The 19157-nt window shown below is 38.7% G+C and overlaps 3 protein-coding genes across 3 annotated transcripts; all 3 read right to left on the bottom strand.

Annotated features, from left to right (window-relative positions):
• Positions 1 to 3341: 3341 nt before the first annotated feature.
• On the bottom strand, positions 3342 to 4758 carry LOC111591977 (lysosomal aspartic protease-like). Its single transcript, XM_023303927.2, has one exon. It carries the CDS (start codon positions 4735 to 4737, stop codon positions 3451 to 3453), a length of 1287 nt encoding a protein of 428 aa, XP_023159695.2. The 5' UTR covers positions 4738 to 4758; the 3' UTR covers positions 3342 to 3450.
• A 1259-nt stretch (positions 4759 to 6017) lies between these two features.
• Positions 6018 to 7273, bottom strand: LOC111591969 (lysosomal aspartic protease-like). Its single transcript, XM_023303915.2, has one exon. The coding sequence runs from the start codon at positions 7232 to 7234 to the stop codon at positions 6119 to 6121; it is 1116 nt and encodes a 371-aa protein (XP_023159683.1). The 5' UTR covers positions 7235 to 7273; the 3' UTR covers positions 6018 to 6118.
• A 1061-nt stretch (positions 7274 to 8334) lies between these two features.
• On the bottom strand, positions 8335 to 9530 carry LOC111591968 (lysosomal aspartic protease-like). Its single transcript, XM_023303914.2, has one exon. The coding sequence runs from the start codon at positions 9490 to 9492 to the stop codon at positions 8371 to 8373; it is 1122 nt and encodes a 373-aa protein (XP_023159682.1). The 5' UTR covers positions 9493 to 9530; the 3' UTR covers positions 8335 to 8370.
• Between the last annotated feature and the right edge of the window lie 9627 nt (positions 9531 to 19157).

Genomic DNA, 19157 nt, shown 5'->3' with positions numbered 1-19157 from the left:
CATGTTTCATGTTCCACGTTCCATGTGCCATGTTTCATGTTTCATGTTCCATGTTCCTATTTCAACGTTCACTGTTCCATATTCCACGTTATATGATCTATGTTCTATGGACCATATTCCATGTTATACGTTCCATGTTTCATGTTTTCTATTCATTGTTTCACGTTTCTTGTTCTATGTTCTATGTCCAATGTTTCATGTTCCATATTCAAGTTGTATATGTTCAAGTTCTATATTCTATGTTCTATGTTCTACGTTCTATGTTCTATATTCAATCTCTTCAGCCCTATATCCGGCGGAGTGTTCCCTTCTGTCTTCTTTTGTGATCTCCTTTCTATTTACTCCTGCTGTTCCGGCTGCTCCTTTCGTTTTTTTTTTTTTCGTAGGCCAATTGGAAAATTGCTGAGAGGCGACTCTTATCTGTCCACTGAGAACTGCGAAATTTTACAATGCAAGAAGTACAGAAAAAAACACAAGTTGGCCAACTTATCAAAGCATTAACATCTGGCAGCGCAGACGAAGACGTACGTTCTGTGTAGTATCTGAACGCAGGGATGGATATGCCAAAAAGCTTTGCCGAATAGTTGCAAGCTTATTTACATTTAATTTGCATATTTTGAAGGGTATCAAGAGAAACACACGCAGAGAGAAAGATAGGGAGAAAGAGACAGAGCGAGAGAGCAGAATATCGTTTAAGGATTTTGCATATTTAGCTGCCAATAATCGAATATACTAAAGACGAAGCTGCGTCGACAAAGATTTGCAAAGTGCTTGAATGCAGTGTATACCCGTTGCAAAATGTTAGTTAAGAATCCTCAATAGATATATCATTAGCTAAGTAAAGACATGAATAAAATTACAGACCAGTTTTAGCTGTGTTCTTATACGATCTTAGGAATATAATAATAATGGAATATTTTAATTAAATATATTACTTCTCTTATATACTACTGTTATTCTTAATGTTGCTCTAACTTTATACTACTTTTTGAGTACTGTCATACAATTTTTTACTAGTATAACTTTTGTCATACTACTGTTATACTAGTATTATATTACTGTTATATTATTGCTATACTACTATTATTATACTTTAATACTACTGTAATACTACTGTTATACTACTGTTATATTGCTGTTACACTACTATTCTACTAATGTTATATTATTGTTATACTACTACTATATTAATAGTCAACTGCGCGTCTACTACTATTATAACACTATTAAGGTATTAGTATTTAACTACTGTACTTCGTTTTTATCACTACTGAACTTATCCTCGCTTAACTGTACTACATCAATTCTCAGCTTGAGTAGGCCAAATATACCAACATTTTTTCAAGTGCGTGTTGCGTAGCCCAAGAACTAACGAACTATGCAAATACGCACAATTTGCAGACGAAGCAAAGCGACAAAGCCGTTATCAACGATGTTTTCATTTGTTACACGCGTGTGTGTGTATTTGTGTGTGTGTGTGTGTGTATGTGTTTATATCAGCATTTGATTGCTGCAGATCTGTTGTGGTCTGTGGCAAAAAGTTGTTGCATTGGCTTATCGAAAATGTTGTTCATGGATGTTTCTCTTGTTGCTGGTTGTTTGTTGTTGTTGTCGTTGGTGTTGCTTAAACACACATTGATAATCATTAGTTAAGTTGTTAACTGATTTCGCTTAGAGATTTGTCAAGAACCAAAAGAGCCAGCCCAAGTGTCTGGCTTAACTCTTCCTCTCCTTACTTTTTCGCTTTTCGCAAATATCTTAATGTGATTTATCGACAACAACTACAACAACCACAGAGCTGAACAACAATAAATCAAGCGCTCTGGCAACTCTAATGAGACAGATTGCTCCATGAAGGAGACAAAGACGAAGAGAAAGAAAGGGAGAGAGAAGAGCGACAGATCATAATCTCGAATCCACGCAACTGAAGCCCACATCGAGAACCAGAGCTTGAGTTAAAGCTCAAAAGATATAGAGCCCGGTGGTCCCCTCAAATTACAACAAATGATATTTTATTGGTATTTGATGAGCTTCGAACTGTGCAATTGCTTGGCCAATAAATTTTCAACAAGCCGACCGACCATCCAGCTCACCAACGAGGCAATTGCACTTATTAAAACCCCCAACGCTCATTAAAGTTTTGCTCGTTTGTTCTTCGGCTTTCGACGGCCCACCAACAACGTTTTTCGATCCTTAAGATATATACATGTATATATCTTTATTTATTTATATTTTTTTGTGTGTGGGAGCTGCGAGTGTAGTCGGACTTACTGCGCATAATTCCTAATCCCTGACAACAGTAAAAAGTGAGCTGCAAGCGGAGAGTGCACGACTAGAATATACCCTGTTCGAATATTGTGCAGTATTACAAAAGAATCTGCTTGTTCAAGCTTCAAGAATTGTATACTCCACCAGATATGCAATAAAAATATGAAATAAATCGATATTTATCGATATTTTGTATGTATTGTCTGCCTGTGCCTGTATCAACTAAACGAAAGTCTACATATGACGCTTGAAATATATCTCTATCCTTAAGATGGTGTCAAATAAGAAGGCTCTATTATCGATAAGTTATCGATTTAAAAAAAGACTGTTTATCGATCATTTTTTATATAGGAATAACTATAGAAGCCCCAAGCTTATAAATAATGTTTTTCTAGCTCTTCCCCTTTTGAGATATGTTCCTAAGCAGACAATATACAAAGCGATAATTATCGATTTTAAAGAATTAGGACAGCCATTTTATGTTGTACTTGCTATTTCAAAATATCTCGATGTTTGCCATGCTACATCTCACAAGGCGTTATACCTTTCATTTCACCCATTGCCAACTGGCTACAGGGTAGCCAAATAACACATAAATAATGTGTACATTCGAAGTTCGGAAACTGCAAAAATTCATCTTTTACTTCGCTCTTTTTTTTACAATAAATCACGCTCAACGGCGGCCCAATTAAGCGCCACAAGAAGATGAAAAGAATCTTCAGTCCACAATTTGTTTTGGCTTAATATTTTTTTCCTGCTTCTTCTTCTTCATTATTCTTGTGCAACGGTTCCCGTTCCCAGATGCAGCTCAATCAGCTGACGATTTGAGAGAAGATCATCCCAGCCGCTGCGCTGATTATTACAAGTCAAAAGTGATCAATCAGTCTACCATTCCACAGCAGTTCTAGATAAAGCTCTCAAACTATATAGTTATTATTTCTTAAACTACTCAGATACTTGAAGTGTATTCTGTTTAAAAGATTTTAAACACTAATCTCACACATAACACTGCTTAATGCCCGAGAGCTTTCACCATCCACATCATTACTCGATTGATTATAAGTATATGCACTTCTTTATTTCGGATCAGTATCACTGCATATTAGATTCAGCACAGAGATTTACGATAATAATTAACAAACAACAAAAATCGAATTTAAACATAGATTACGTAATATTCTGTTAATTGAAATAGTCCAAGACCTTCCAGAGCACAGCCAACAATGCAGCGAATTCCAGGATACGCAACTGCTTCAAGCTCGAAGCTCCACCGTCCGCCGTATAGTGCAATCCACTAACTGAGGCGAATCCAATGCGATTGTTGCCCATATCGAATTCCGTATAATATTGTCCCAGGAAGACATCGCCCAAGATCCAAAAGTTTGTTGAAATGCCACCAATGCCCAGGGAACAGGTGTCACCCTCTTGAATGATATACGCCGAGCTGGGCACACCGAAGACCTTGCCACCAATGGCAAATTTCATAGTTGGCATCGCTGCCACAGACGTGCACTCAAATATATCAGCCGATCCAATACCCAGCACACTTTTAATCTGACTGAACACATCCAAGGGTGCCATTAGAAGTGAGGTGCCCGTATCGGCAATAGCCTGGCAATTGGTGCACAATACTTGACCGTTCAGTGTCGCATTAGCCACATTGAATTGCCAGTAGCTCTGTTCAGTAATATCCGTATAGACCATGCTGCCTTTGTAGAGCGATGGATCGGAGCCGCCAAAGATCAGTTCGCCTCCCTGCTGGGAGGTGCCATTCCGTGCCAGATAGAACGAGAATACGGGAGTTGCGACCAGACCCTGAGTCACCATATTGTAAAATGGTGGCACAACATAATTAACGGCCAAACTCTCATAGCCCATGCCCAATATGCCATCGAAGCTGACGTCCACATAATCATTATCCAGCTCAGAGGTGACAATGGCAAACGTTTGATTCGATATACTCATGCCGTTCACATTGATCACATCGATGCCCAGAAAGCCGGATACACCGCCTTTACCATATTTCATAGTTATCATCTCGCCATTGAATTTATAGGTGGTCGATACCGTTGGATTATAGGTCATATGATCCTGGCAGGCTTCGCTGACGCACTGAAACGATGGCACCCACAGATTCGATGAGCCCGTATCGAACAGCACATTGAAGGTCTGTGGCGGTGTGCCAATTGTTATAACACCATAATATTCCAAATTCACGGAGTTCGCTAGCGGCTCCTTTGGCAGACTGGCTGTTGTTGTTGCTGTGTTGTTGCCGGCTGTTGTGCCGGTCGCTGTTGCTGCGGCAACAGCTCCTACCGCATTATATTTGGCTCGCACATACGCCAACTCGGCCTTAACATTGCCATGAGTCTTAACGAAATTCTTTTGCCTATAGACCGGCACACGATGCAGCTTGGCGCCGGCTTGCACCAGCAGCAGGGCGAACAACAGTAGCAACACCTTCCACATGTTGTTCCTATTACTTTTTTATTTGTTATACTAAAGTTGGAATGTCGGATACCACGCACTCTTATATGAGCGGCTCTTGGTTCCTTATCGCATCGGGCAAATCAATCAAATCGCTGAAAATCTGTGGCATAGATAAGATTGTCTATATCGAAAAACTTAAAAGAACTTGTTGATGGCATTTTAAGCGCCCCAACAAACGCCCACAAAGTCCCCCAAAATAGAACGAGGCACAATATGAAACCAAGTGACTCGCCTGGATACCCTGTAAATAACTGCGCTTGGCTGTAATAAGCATTTTCACTTCATTTCTGTTTGTTGATAAGATTTTAAAAACAGATTGATTGACTGATTGACTAACTAATTGATAAGCTGATTGATATACACATTACATAAAAGGCTGCATGACTAACTGATTAAATGATTGACTGACTGACTGGCTTATTTATTGATTGCCAGGCGGACTGGGCTATTTATTGATCGAATTGATTGATTGCTTGACGGATTAATTGACTGACTAAATAAATAATTAATAGACTGTGTGAGTTACAATTGGCCAGCTGTTAGAGTAAGCGCTTGCTTGAAATTGACTAATTGAATAATTGACTGATCAATCAGTTTGATTGATTGACTATTTGATCAAGTGACTGATCGGCAGACTCGCTGACTTGATTGACCTTCACACATCGAAAAGCCATTCGCATACCTATGGCCAGTCACAATAGACCTTTCATCTGATCCACTTGCATTACAGGGTATCTCGTATATCTAGTAGCAAAGGCGAAGCCAAACGGTCAACTCAGACGGCGTTTATCATCACTGATGACGTGGCAGCTAAGGCACAAGACACTGCAGAGAGCTTAGTCAGAAGCCTTAAAAAAGAAAACGTTACAACGGTTACCCAAGGGAAATCACAAGGCACGAAAGCCATGAAAAATTGCATGCAATTTTACATTTAATACTGAATAAATAATTCATTTTCGATCACAATCAAATTATCGCAATCCCAAGATAGGCTAGGATCATTTGCATTAAGTGTGAAAGCTTCAATTTCGTCAGCGAAATAGCCGAGTCGATAGCTCAAATAGCAAAATTATACACCAACAACCTGTAGAGCCTACCCTAAAGATGGCTACCTTACGAGAACGCTCAAATAGTAAAAAATCCATTGTGAAATAGTGAACCAATTAGATAAACATTTTTTTATCTTATAGATAGAAAAAATTGCTTGATTCACGAACTTTAAATTTAAATGAAAAAAAAAAAAAAAATAAAAACAAAAATTGATATTACAAATATTATAGATACACGTTAGCTCACACTAACTGAACATAATGCTCTATGATATCACTTTATTTGCTTTCACTGAAGGTTCGCTTATTGCTTAGGCAACTGGGGCGAAGCCAATGCGGTTGTTGCCCAAATCGAACTCGGTGTAGTACTGTCCAATGAAGACATCGCCCAAGATCCAGAAGTCGGTGCCCATGTACTGGAAGCTCGACTGGCACTCGCCATCGGACTGAATGATATATGCCGAGGGGCTCAGATCGAAGTTGGTGCCACCAATGTTGAAGCTAATCACAGGCAAAGAGCTGACGGTGGAGCAATCGACCAAACCCTCATCGTTGACATTGAGGACCGAGTTGAGCAGCTCGTAGGCATTGGCTGGAGCCACAATCAGAGAGGTGCCGGTATCGGCAATAGCCTGGCAGTCATCGCACAGCGAGTAGCCTTCAACGGAGGCACCAGCCATGGTGAATTGCCAGTAGCCCTGCTCAGAGATGGGCACATAGGTGAAGGCGCCACTGTACAGAGAGGAGTCAGAGCCACCGAAGATCAGTTCACCGCCCTGGCTGGAGGTGCCGTCACGTGCCAAGTAGAAGGAGAACACAGACTGATCGACCAGACCCTGAGAGACCATGTTGTAGAAGGGTGGCACCACATTGTCCTGAGAAATTGACTGGTAGCCCATGCCCAAAATACCATCGAAGTTAGCATCGTTGAAGTTGGTGCCTGGCTCACTGGTGGCCTCGGCAAAGGTCTGGCTCTGAATGGACAGACCATTCACATCAACAGTATCCGTGGAGAGGAAGCCGGACAGACTGCCAGTGCCGTATTGGATGGAGAAGCTCTCGCCATTCGACGTGTAGGTGGAGGAGGCGCTGGAGTCGTATTGATTGTGCACCTCGCAGGCATAGCTTGAGCAGGTATTGGAGGGCACCCACAGGTTGGAGGAGCCCGAATCGAACAGAACCTTGAAGCTCTGTGGGGGAGTACCAATGGTGATGGCGCCATAGTAGGCCATGTTCATCGAGTTGGAGAGCTCCTCCTCGACAGCGCGACCCATTTTCAGGCCATATTTGGCACGCAAATGAGAGATCTCAGCCTTGACGTTGCCTCGTGTCTTCACAAAGTTCTCCTGCTTGAGAACGGGCACACGATGGAGCTCGGCGCTGGCCACGGCCAGGACCACAGCGAGTACTGTGATTGCTTTCAGCATATTTTCAATTGGTGTCTACTACGGTTCGACTAATGCTCGATAGCTGCTTAGTGTGATATTTATACCAAACGCTTTTGCTATCTATCCCACGATAAGATTGTTTATATCTTTAAGCTGATGAAAATAAAATCGATTGGCCTACTATCTGGCAGATTGGACTTACTGCACACTCGATGGCTTCTGCGATTCTGTATGAAAATATTTTTTTAAGAGGCCATTAGTTAAAGGCTTGGCCATTATCGCAGGGTCTTTCTAACACTCGAGTGAGGGAAACTCCGCGGCACTTGAACATGAAACGTCCATGGGCTACCAATCAGCATTACGTTCCATAACTTGTCAAACTCGTCACTTAGCTTAAAGACAGTCAAATCTGATTGTTGACATAACTGACTGTTATGCTTTAAAATATCAAATTATATTTACACAGAAAATTATCAAATTATATTTTTACAAAGACCTCCAATGTCATAGATATTATATGTAATTCTATAAAGTTTATAGCAAATTTAATGTTTAATATTTATATATTATATATATATATATATATATATATTAACCTTCATTTGCTTCATTTATCTATGCCCACTATATGATATAGTATTTCGATTTAATGAAAAAGATTTTAATAGACAAAGACTCAAGTTAGTATAGAACAACTGATCAGGAAATACATGTAAAACATAAAAATATTTCTAATAGATTTGTATAGGTTTAATAGCTGTCTCTCAATCAGATATATATATATATATATATATATATATATAACTCCTGCGCATTTGGGTTCTTCTACTCAAGCTCTATAGATTCATATATTAGCTAACATTAGACAACGAACCTAATCTTCTAAGCAAGCTTTACGTCATTCTACGAACTGTTTCAAAACATTGCCGCACAAAATACAAACAAGGCCCTTTGTAAGTACTCAGATATAATACGCAATATATTATAGAAATGTAAACAGAATCGTAAGTTGTTTTAATTCAAACAAAATTTGTCTAGACAAAGAGATCATTGCAATCTTTATACTTATATATATATCAAAAATTTACTTATGTATGTTTCTAACCAAAAGCAAGTTTTCAATATGTACAAAACGTAAATAATTTTTGCATTTAGGGATTCGTTTATTTCAATTCTTAAGCAACTGGAGCAAAGCCAATGCGGTTGTTGCCCAAATCGAACTCGGTGTAGTACTTTCCAATGAAGACATCGCCCAAGATCCAGAAGTCGGTGCCCATGTACTCGAAGCCCGACTGGCACTCGCCATCGGACTGGATGATATATTGAGATGCGTCCAGGGTGAATTTGGTGCCACCAATGTTGAGGTTGAGCACGGGCATCGAGTCGATGGTGGAGCAATCGACAAGGCCATTCTCATCAACGTTGAGCAGATTGTTCAAGATATCGTAGGCATCTCCAGACACAACCAGGAGGGAGGTGCCAGTATCAGCAATAGCCTGGCAATCTTCGCACAGGGTCTGACCATCGATGGAAACGCTATCCACAGCAAACTGCCAGTAGCCCTGCTCGGAGATGGGCACATAGGTCAGGTCTCCGGTGTACAGGGAGGAGTCAGAGCCGCCGAAGATCAGTTCACCGCCCTCGTTGGAGGTGCCATCGCGTGCAAGGTAGAACGAGAAGACGGATTCGTCGACGAGTCCCTCAGAGACCATGTTGTAGAAGGGTGGCACAACGTTGTCCACGGCAAGGGATTGATAAGCCATGCCAAGGATACCATCGAATTTGGCATTGTTAAAGCTGGTGCCTGGCTCACTGGTGGCCTCAGCGAAGGTCTGGCTCTTAATCACCAGGCCATTGACATCGACGGTATCGGTGGACAGGAAGCCGGACAGACTGCCTGAGCCATATTGGATGGAGAAGCTCTCGCCATTCGACTTGTAGGTGGAGGACTTGTCATGATCGTACTGGTTGTGATTCATGCAGGCCACATCAAAGAACCAGCACTTGCTCGATGGCACCCACAAGTTGGAGGAGCCCGAATCGAACAGAACCTTGAAGCTCTGTGGGGGAGTACCAATGGTGATGGCGCCATAGTAGGCCATGTTGATCGAGTTGGAGAGCTCCTCCTCGTTGAGGCGAGCACTGGGCAGGTTGTACTTGCCGCGCAGGTAGGCCTTCTCGGCCTTGACATTCTCACGGGTCTTCACGAAATTCTCGTGCTTGAGAATGGGCACACGATGGAGCTCGGCGCTGGCCACGGCAAGGACCACGGCGAGTACTGTGATTGCTTTCAGCATATTTTCAATTGGTGTCTACTAAAGTTCGACTAAATTCCAATAGCTCCTTGGGGTGATATTTATACTAAAATCTATTATCAATATTGGTGTAGGCGCTTCACACAATCAAATCACGGCACAGATCTGTCAACGATACAGTGTGAACGATTTCGATTGACTACTTATCAAATTTAGCTTTAGGTGATATCTCTATAAACAATTATATATATATAATATATAAAAAAAAAAATTTATGTATATATATATATATATATATATATATATATAATATATATAAGCTTGTTTTCAATTGCCTTGCTACGCGTCATTGTATAAAGCTAACCTAACTTTCGGAAAGTCAAGAGCCACAAAATGCAATTGGTACTTCAAACCCGATTCTGATAGCCCTCTAGATAATTATGTCTGACTTGTCTTTAGATTGTAGCATTCTTATTATATATATATATATTACGCATTATTGTTTGTTTACTTATTTTATATAATATAGCTTAGCTTTGCTTGCTCTGCTCTAGTAAATTATATAATAATCGATAACTGTTAAAATTTTCATGACATTGATCAAGTTTCTCAGCACGAATGATATTATTATAGATGACACATTAAATCTTTTAAAAAAAGTCGTATTATTTTGTTAATTTGCATTGAAATTGTTTAAGATATTTTAATAATATATACAAAATAATAAATAATTAAAAAAAAATTTATAATTATATCCTCGAAAGTTCCAGTTCCATATAGATGTGATCTTATAAATATGCCAATAAAAACTCTCGCAACACCTCTGTCTCTTCTACTCCTCCATCTTTCTTCACTCTCGTCTCTCTCACCTTCGCTATCCCTTTCTCACTCTCTGTCTTTTTCTCCCTCTCCTTCTTTTCCCTCTCCCCTTCTCACTCTCCTCTCTCCCCTTCTCCTAGTCCTTTGTCGGCATTTCACAAATTCTTGACTTAATTCAATATTTTGCCAAGTGCCAGATTAATTGCAGAAGTGCGTCTATCGGACACGCTGTAAGTGTTTGCCTGGTTTCATTTAGAAGTCTGTCTACCTAACAAATTTCGTGCCATCACATATTCTTGGAATTTATGAAAAATTGTTTACCCAATGCTTTGCTAACTTACTTTAAAAATAAAACGCATATCACCCATGGCCTATCATAATTATATGTAAAAACTAAAAATTAAAATTAAAAATTTAATTAACATCATTAATAATCTTATTCTTCAAGATTTTTCTTTTCTTTTTAATTGGTCTTTTTTCGTAGTTATATGTAAAAACTAAAAATTAAAATTAAAAATTTAATTAACATCATTAATAATCTTATTCTTCATGATTTTACTTTTCTTTTTAATTGGTCTTTTTTCGTAGTTGACAATGTGTGTGTAACAGCTCATCGTTATGATGACGATGATAAGTGCAATTACTGATTACAAAATGACTTGTAAAAGAGCTCAACTGTCGCTGTTAATTTGTTAAGGGCAAATGACTAAGCAAAACTCTTGAAACTTGGCATTCATATTTGAATCACTTGGTCAACCTTTATAAAGTCCAACCTTATTGAAGATATCCACAGTTGAATGTTATCGATAACTTAATTTCTAAAGTATAGTTATCGGCAATAGTATTACTCTGTGCGTACCGAACCTATATCAGTTAGTTAAGCTACGTGCCTAAACTTTGCTCTGATGGTAAATTATTCACATTCTGAATTCAAGTCTTGGCTGAGATATGTGAGATGTTTATAAACTGGTTGTTGTTTTTGTTTCTTATTAAGGTTAGGAGAGTTTATCGGCCGCTGACACGTTTTTCGGTAGCCAAACCAAAAAAAATGCTTTAGTTTTTTCTATTAATACAAAATACGTACTTGAGATATGGTGCTATCTATCAGAGGAGTGATATCAAAAATGGGCGCATGGCAGGGCGATTCAAATTCAAGCAGATAAACAAATAAACAAATGCCGCAAAATACACACAGGTGTACACAATTGCATAATACTCGCTCAAAGCTGGATGTCCAAGTATTTAAATAATTTTTATATTATTTTTTAAATAGGTATTATATATTATATTATTATATATATGGTAAGTGTATATAAAGGTTTAGCATTCCAAGTTTTACGCTAAAGGAACAGCCAAGCAATATACCCTTCTCACTTCTGTGCTAGAGCATATTGCCAATATTCCTAGAAAAACGATTATAATAATTCTTAATTTTATAAATTTCTATATAAAAATATATGAGTAAAAATCATTGATTGGATCGCATCACAATATCATATGACTTCTACGCAATTAAAATTAAGATGCGGCACTCAAACAGATTGTGAGTGCATTAGACTGGGAGACACCCTGAACGAACTTACAATCAGAAGAAAAGATATTTGAAGAGGAAAATATTTATGAATCAGAATGGTCTGAAAATAAAAGTTAAGATATCGATTCCAATCAGATATTAAAAGGCAACAAGTACTAAATACATATATATATATATATCAAATATTAAGTCTCCATGTTATATTAAAAATCTAGTTTTAGTCAGTTTATATTTGACTCAAACTGTCAAATTTATATTGCTTGAGCTATTTGTAGTGATTAAGCATTTTAATTTAATATATATTTTATAGTAAATATATTATATTTGAGTATTATATAAATTGCAATTATAAAACATATATTAAAAAATATTAATATAAATATCATAAATAATATATCAATTTGTTTAGTAATTTAATCTAATTTTGAAATCATTGCAGTTACTAGACAATAGAAGAAATATAAATTGACCAACTGGTGTCGTATCATTTCATAATTTTTCCATCTATTATGATGCCCTTTGAAATACATCTTCCAAGCAATGAATCGAAAAGATAAACAAACTAACTGAGCTAATAATAAGCTCTTATCAGAGAGCAAAAAGTGCAATCAACTTATGCAATTATTTTTATAGTTTTTGTAGTTTCTCTGTGTAGCAAGGCCTAGAAATCAATTAGGTCTAGAATTAGGAGCGAAAAGCGTTGCAAGACTGACTCATCCTAGCTCTATATAGTAATTTTTTCTGATTTACCATTGAATAATACTCTATGTGCCACGCCCACAGTGTGCCTTAACCATATCATATCGGAAAACCAATATACTCGCTTCAACTTTACGCCTGAGCATAAAGATACCGCACACACCTCCAATTGCTGTAAGAGCTCGTTTGTTCGCGTTGTTTGGAGGCTGCAAAAATCCATTGCACAAAGCAAATAAAATTATCTCATTACAAATTATGCCCCCAATGCCAAAGAGGGCAGGGCGCATGCAGGCTTTTGCTGTTGCAGTTGCAACTAAATAGATTATGTCAAATGATCGAAATCACATCATAAATTCATAAAAGCCAAACCCGAAACCCGAAACCCAATCGCCGCGCACCAAAAGAACTCCAAAAAGCGAGCCGCAAGCGGTGCGATGAACGCGTCTAAAATCAAATAAGCCAGGGCGGCACAATGTGGGCGTGTGTAAAGGGGCGGCGGAGGTGCAGGCGGTGCCAGCAAGCAGGCGGCGCGGGCGCAGGTCGGGAATCCCATGCATTGTCCGAACTGAAGCTGGAGCTGGAGCTGCCTCTTTAACACGTTTTTAAATGGAATGGCAACGGCAAGGCGGCATTGATTATTGTTTTGCATGTGAAGTTGCCTTGCCGGCCAGCAACCCCCCCCCGCTCCCGCACCCGTCGTCTCCTCCTCCGCCTCCCACACTCACCTCTGAAATATAAGATACGATCCACACGGCAGGTCGGTAGCCAAGGGCGCTTTGTAGGTGGAGCCAATGCGCGATAACGCACCAACCGACACCACCGACTGCAGCTGAATATTCCGCTCCGGCATTGCGCAGAGGCAAGGGGCAGGGGGGAGGGAGGTGGCATTCGAACTGAGGTGCAGAAGTTGCCTTGTTTGCCAGCCAACAAGCTCAGCAACAACAACAACGAGAGCAATAATATATTGAGATTGGCTTTAACAATAAATTCAATGCCTAACTACGAAATGGCCAAAATGCACAGGGGCGTGGCAAGGGGTCGAAGGAGTATTGAATGACTCCCTCACACTTTGCGTGCAAAAATCGATCAGCTCGAAATGAAATAAAAATTGAAGTTAAGAACTTGATGCGCACAGAGAGCGGGAGAGCCTTTGGCGCTTTGATGCGATTTACTGGTAGTACAAAAGTCCAATCGCCCCTTTCTCTATATATGTATATGCACATATATATATGTATATATTTGTATACAGATCATGCCAATGAAATGATAATAAATACGTTTTGCTTAGATAAAACTTGTAAAAAGTTAACTTGGCTTTACTTAACTGTATTTCCTACAATTCTCAACAGGTTAATGCATAGAGAAAGAGAAACTGATAGAGAAAAAAAGAGATAGAGAGAGAAAGAAAGAGAGATAGATAGCTAGAGATAAAGTAGAGGCATTTGACCTCATGGGATAACACCCATTGAAAATTGACTTTATAAGAATATAAGAGCATAAGACTTAAGTAAGAACTGGATACCAGCTAGCTAGCAAAGAATCTAAAGACTAGAAGTCTTAGACGTAGATGGCTTCTCTAAAATATGCCGTTTGTCTGCAATCATATCTACAAGATCTATATCGATTGATCTATAGCTCTAAGCTAATCTAATTAAAATTAAAGTAAAGCTTACACAGATATAAATAAAAAAAAAACTTGGAATGATTTCAGTCACGGTATCTGTCAGTCAGGCATTTTCGACTTGTCCAATTTTACTTGCTTTGGTTTATAAGTCCTTTATATGTACTACAATTTGCTATTTATTCCATTTATTCTTAAACTATATTCATTTGTGCTATTTGTATGGCCACAGCTGTATGCACATATATATATATATATATATATATATATATATTGGTGTCGGCATTTGCGTGTGAATTCGCTTTGAAATTGAATCTGGTGTCGGCTAGTCAATAGAGTTTGCTCTGGATTTTGGCACAGTTCGATGCGGCTCATCATGAGGCAGTCGAAATCAATTTGCGAATGCTTCACGCACTGCACACACCGACACCCTGTACAGTGAACGCTCGCCCGCGCGCTCTAAAGTGTAAAAAATGCATTTGATTTGGCATCAGAAGTCATCATCTTCGGGTGATAAATTTTCAATTTGTTTGACTTGAGCGAGATGACACCCACACATACTCTATCTCGCTCTCTCTCTCACTCGTTCTCTCTCTTGCTCTGTTTCACTTGCTATTCATTGAGCTGGCTGCTGGTAGCGCAACGAATTCGAGTTGACACGGCCAGGCGACACAGCCTGTGCCCTTTTTGTGTGTAGCGCAACATTAGGTCATGCCACATCACTTGCCACCTATACCCATCTCTGTCACTCGACCGCTATATACATATATCGCACTCTCTCCATCTGCATACATTATAAACAATAACTCTTTTGTTTAGCTGCTAGTGGGTTGCTGGCTGCGCTCAGCCACTTGGTGGGTCTTCACATAAAAAAAAACTACCTTAGCACAACTGACCTTTGTCCATGGGACTACCAAAAGGTGACAAGTCCATTTGCAATGCTTGGCAAGTTAATTAACATTTATGAGTAGCTAACAAAAGTCAACTAACTAACCGGCGGCTACTTTATGTTCTGTTATTTTAAAATTTACATTCCACATCCTCTAATGAATCAAATCCTCTGAATTTTAACTTGTTTCCCATGAAAGAGTTTTGTCTTTGTTCCGCATGGCAGTTCCTATTCGTCGTTCTGCTTATCATTTCCAATGTTATCTAGTTTCTAGAGATGTCAGCTTTACTATCTGTGTTCCACAGACTTTTCCCTGTCTCCCATATTGAACTTAGCTCTAACAATTTCATTACATCACAAAAACATATCACCCAATAGTAGTTAGCTCCCCAGCAAACTGATCATTTTTGTGATAATTTTGGAAATTGCTTTTTGGGCAGTTAGTCGTATATTTTTCGTAAATGCTGTTACAAACAAAAAAAAAAGAAAATATAAGTGCTGAAGTTGATGTTCATTGCAATTATCTCACATTGTTGCCGTTCAGTCAACTAGCCCAAAGGTGTATACAGTATGTGGCATGCTTTTATGCCCGGGCCTGTTGCCTGACTCCAATTTATGCCGCCCCAAATGATCATCCATTAGCTTTTATTGATTTTCGTGCAACATTTTTCTAATTTGCAGCCCGAAATGAATGCAAAAGATGCCATACAAGCCGGGCGCACTGGTGCAGTGGTGCAGTGGTGCAGCGGTGCTGCCGTTGGCCAACCTTGGTGGTAAATATTGACTGCCTGGGTGGTCCACACAGCGCATACAAAGCGGACAAGCTCTCATGATGAGGCAGGCGACGCCGGCGCTGAACGCTTTTTAAAAAATCAACTCAAGTTTTGTGGCATGTAAAGCAAATGAGGCGCGTTTTATGCAAAAAAAAAAAAAATGAAAAAAAAAAACAATAAGTGAAAATCCTCAGGTTGTAAATGTTCGACGGACAGTTACTGTGTAATCAGCTACGATCTGCAGCTGCGATGTGACTACGTGTATACAAATACTATCTACAAATACGATATGTTGCTACGATATAAAGAACCCGTTTATATAGCTACGATATACTACTAAAACGTATAGCTACAATATGTACTACGTTATAGAGCACACGGGTATATATATAGTTACAATATATAGCTACGATATAAAGTTACGATAAAGAGCTACAATATGTACCAATTGTATATATAACTACGATATAGAGAACACGGGTATATATATCTATGATATGTAGCTACGACACAGGTACAATATACAGTTAATATAGATAGTTACGATATATAGCTACAATATATTGCTACGATATACAATACATGAGTATACGATATATAGACACATTATATCTATTTATATATTGAGTGAACGGGTATATATACGATAAATAGATACATTATGTAATCTATGTTGATATATAGCTACGATATACAGCTACAATATATAGCTATGACACATTGGCACGATATATAGTTGGGATACATAGTTACGATATATACTTTATACTTTATACGATATACGATATAAGATATACGATATACGATATACGATATACGATATACGATATACGATATACGATATACGATATACGATATACGATATACGATATACGATATACGATATACGATATACGATATACAATATACGATGTACGATATGCGATATGATATATATATATATATTTATAGAAACATTACGTAACCTATGTATATAGATCTACGATATGTACTTTTTACTTTTTTACTTTTTTTTAAATATACAGGTACGATATAGAGAACATATACAGCTACAATTTATACCTAAGACATATTAGTACGATATATGGTTATAGTAGATGGTAATGATATACACTTATGATACTCATATTTCAAGAAAAAAGATTAAACTAATCAGTGCTTCAGCTGTATCAACCTGAAAAATATCTCAGATTCGAAGACTAAAAAGCATCTTTTATTTCTGAGTTGTTTCTGTAATAATCAATTTCAATAAACATTTGACTCATATACCTCTAATTCCCTCAGTCTCATTGCTTGCAGGGTATTCCTTAAGGAAAACAAAGCGAACAGCAAAACTTAGCAGAAAACGAGTTGCAGCAACGATCGGCGGTCCATCAGGTGAGTTGTGATGGCTATCGATCAACGCGTTCCAGCTCCAGTTCCAGCTCTCAGCTGAACAAAGATTACAATCAATGCGTGCGCATAATCCCAAAAGCAAAAAACTCCCAATACCGTTGAAAACGATCAGCAACAGCAAAAAGAGCCAAGCGCAAAAAAACAGTTAAAGAACCGTAGCGCGCGCTAATAACAAACAATTAGTAACCTATATCCGAGGACAGGGCGCACTGGCATTAACCAACTGCCAGCCACAGGTTGACCCAAAAACAAAACAGAAAAAAACAAAGTGAAGAACGCTGCAGTGGAGTCTAAGCGACTGCATAATACTCGATCAGGTTGCAAAAGCCAAATCTATTCAATTATCTTCGATTTGGTTTAAAGAACTATCGATAGAGCTCATCAGCAGTGATCTAGCTGAAAAACTGGGTAGACCTGGCTCTAGAACTGCGGATCACTAAATTTCGAGTCTATAGACTAGCACTGTATCAAAGCCAATATACTCTCTATCACTGGCTCGAAGATGTATAATAAGGAAGCACACGCTATGAGCTACCGTCTCGGAGCTAAAAAATTTTTCAGCGGGTTAATTAACGTAACGTCAGGTTAAGAAAGTGGCTAAGTGACAGGATGTGGGCTAAGGGATAAGGGTTAATCGAAGCTGGTCGCCTGTGCTGTGGGTCCTGCCTAATTTCTAATTAACAAATCTCTCTCCAGCTCTCTCGCTCTCACACCTTCTATCCCTCGCTCACTTTCTGCTGCCATAACTGACGATAGAGATCAAGGACGCGCACCTTTAGCTACTGTCCACTATCTTAAGCAACGTTTCTCTGTCATTTGTCCCTCGCTAATTGCCAGCCGCAAGGGGTTAATATTATCCTGCGGTAGGTGAAAGTCGTAAAACCAAAAACCAAAGAGAAGAAAAGGATAACCAAAAATTTGTTATGCTCGTAAAATATGTCGTCGTGCCGGTGTCACATATGCAACTTATCCAGTAGCCCAATTGGGATGCTGTTCCTCACAGCCCGATTCCAAAGGCAAGATAAGTGAAGTGAAATGTGACATCAGCTATCGAAACGGACATTTCCTCTCTCTCTCTCCTGCTTCCTTAAACGATCATGACTTACGACCTTTAGTTTGGGGTGGCCCACAGCATAGGCCATTAACTTTTTTCTTTGTTTTTAAAGAATAAATTTCTAAATTTCCCTGATGACTCATTGGAAACACTATTCAAAACTGAGTACAAGGGAAAAGCATTGCTCGAGGAATATACCAGATGATCTTGTTTCTATCTCTATATTAATCTCTATAAGACAGTCTACGTCTATAATTAGTCTCTATTTTCTCGCATTATGTTGAAAACAAATTTTTATGAATTTTTAATACTTCGTTCTAATAAATACAATTAATATTCAATGCCTTTATGCTCTGTTAAATTCCCCTATAGTCAAATATCTCATATCATAAGGGTCCAAGCTTTACTTTAAAATGATGAGTATAGCTATTCCATATAGTCCTATACTCCCTAGTTTAAACTTACGTCTTCATAAGCGCTGAAGTTGTAATAATTTGTGGCATTCAAAAAGTGATTCGCGCAATGCACATTTCAATCATGATAAAAATTCTAAAAATACAAAAAAAAATTGCAATGGAAAAATTCTAAAATTGTAAATTCAATTAAAATTGACAAATTTTTATGTACTGCCCGCGTTGTACAGCGGAGCAATGAAGTTGCCAGTTGCAAGTTGCAAGTTGCAAACTGGAAGCTGGAAGCTGGCATAAATCAGAGTCGAGGCGAATCGCTGATGACAACTCAAAGAGGAAACCCGAAGTAGAGAGCAGAGAACTGATTCAGTCTGCAGCAGTGCCAGTTCGCAACGCAAACGATTAAAAAGCAAAACAAAAAAATGATGAACAAAAAATTCATATTAATTTTTATGTGCGAAACGAGCGAAAACGCGATTGCTGAAGTCCAGAGACATTGATGGACTAAAAATA

This window comes from Drosophila hydei, unplaced genomic scaffold (genome assembly GCF_003285905.1).
Source record: "Drosophila hydei strain 15085-1641.00,03,60 unplaced genomic scaffold, DhydRS2 tig00000349-arrow-arrow-pilon, whole genome shotgun sequence".
Classification (NCBI taxonomy): domain Eukaryota; kingdom Metazoa; phylum Arthropoda; class Insecta; order Diptera; family Drosophilidae; genus Drosophila; species Drosophila hydei.
Note: the sequence above shows the minus strand (reverse complement) of the source record. Positions and strands in the feature narration are given on the sequence as shown.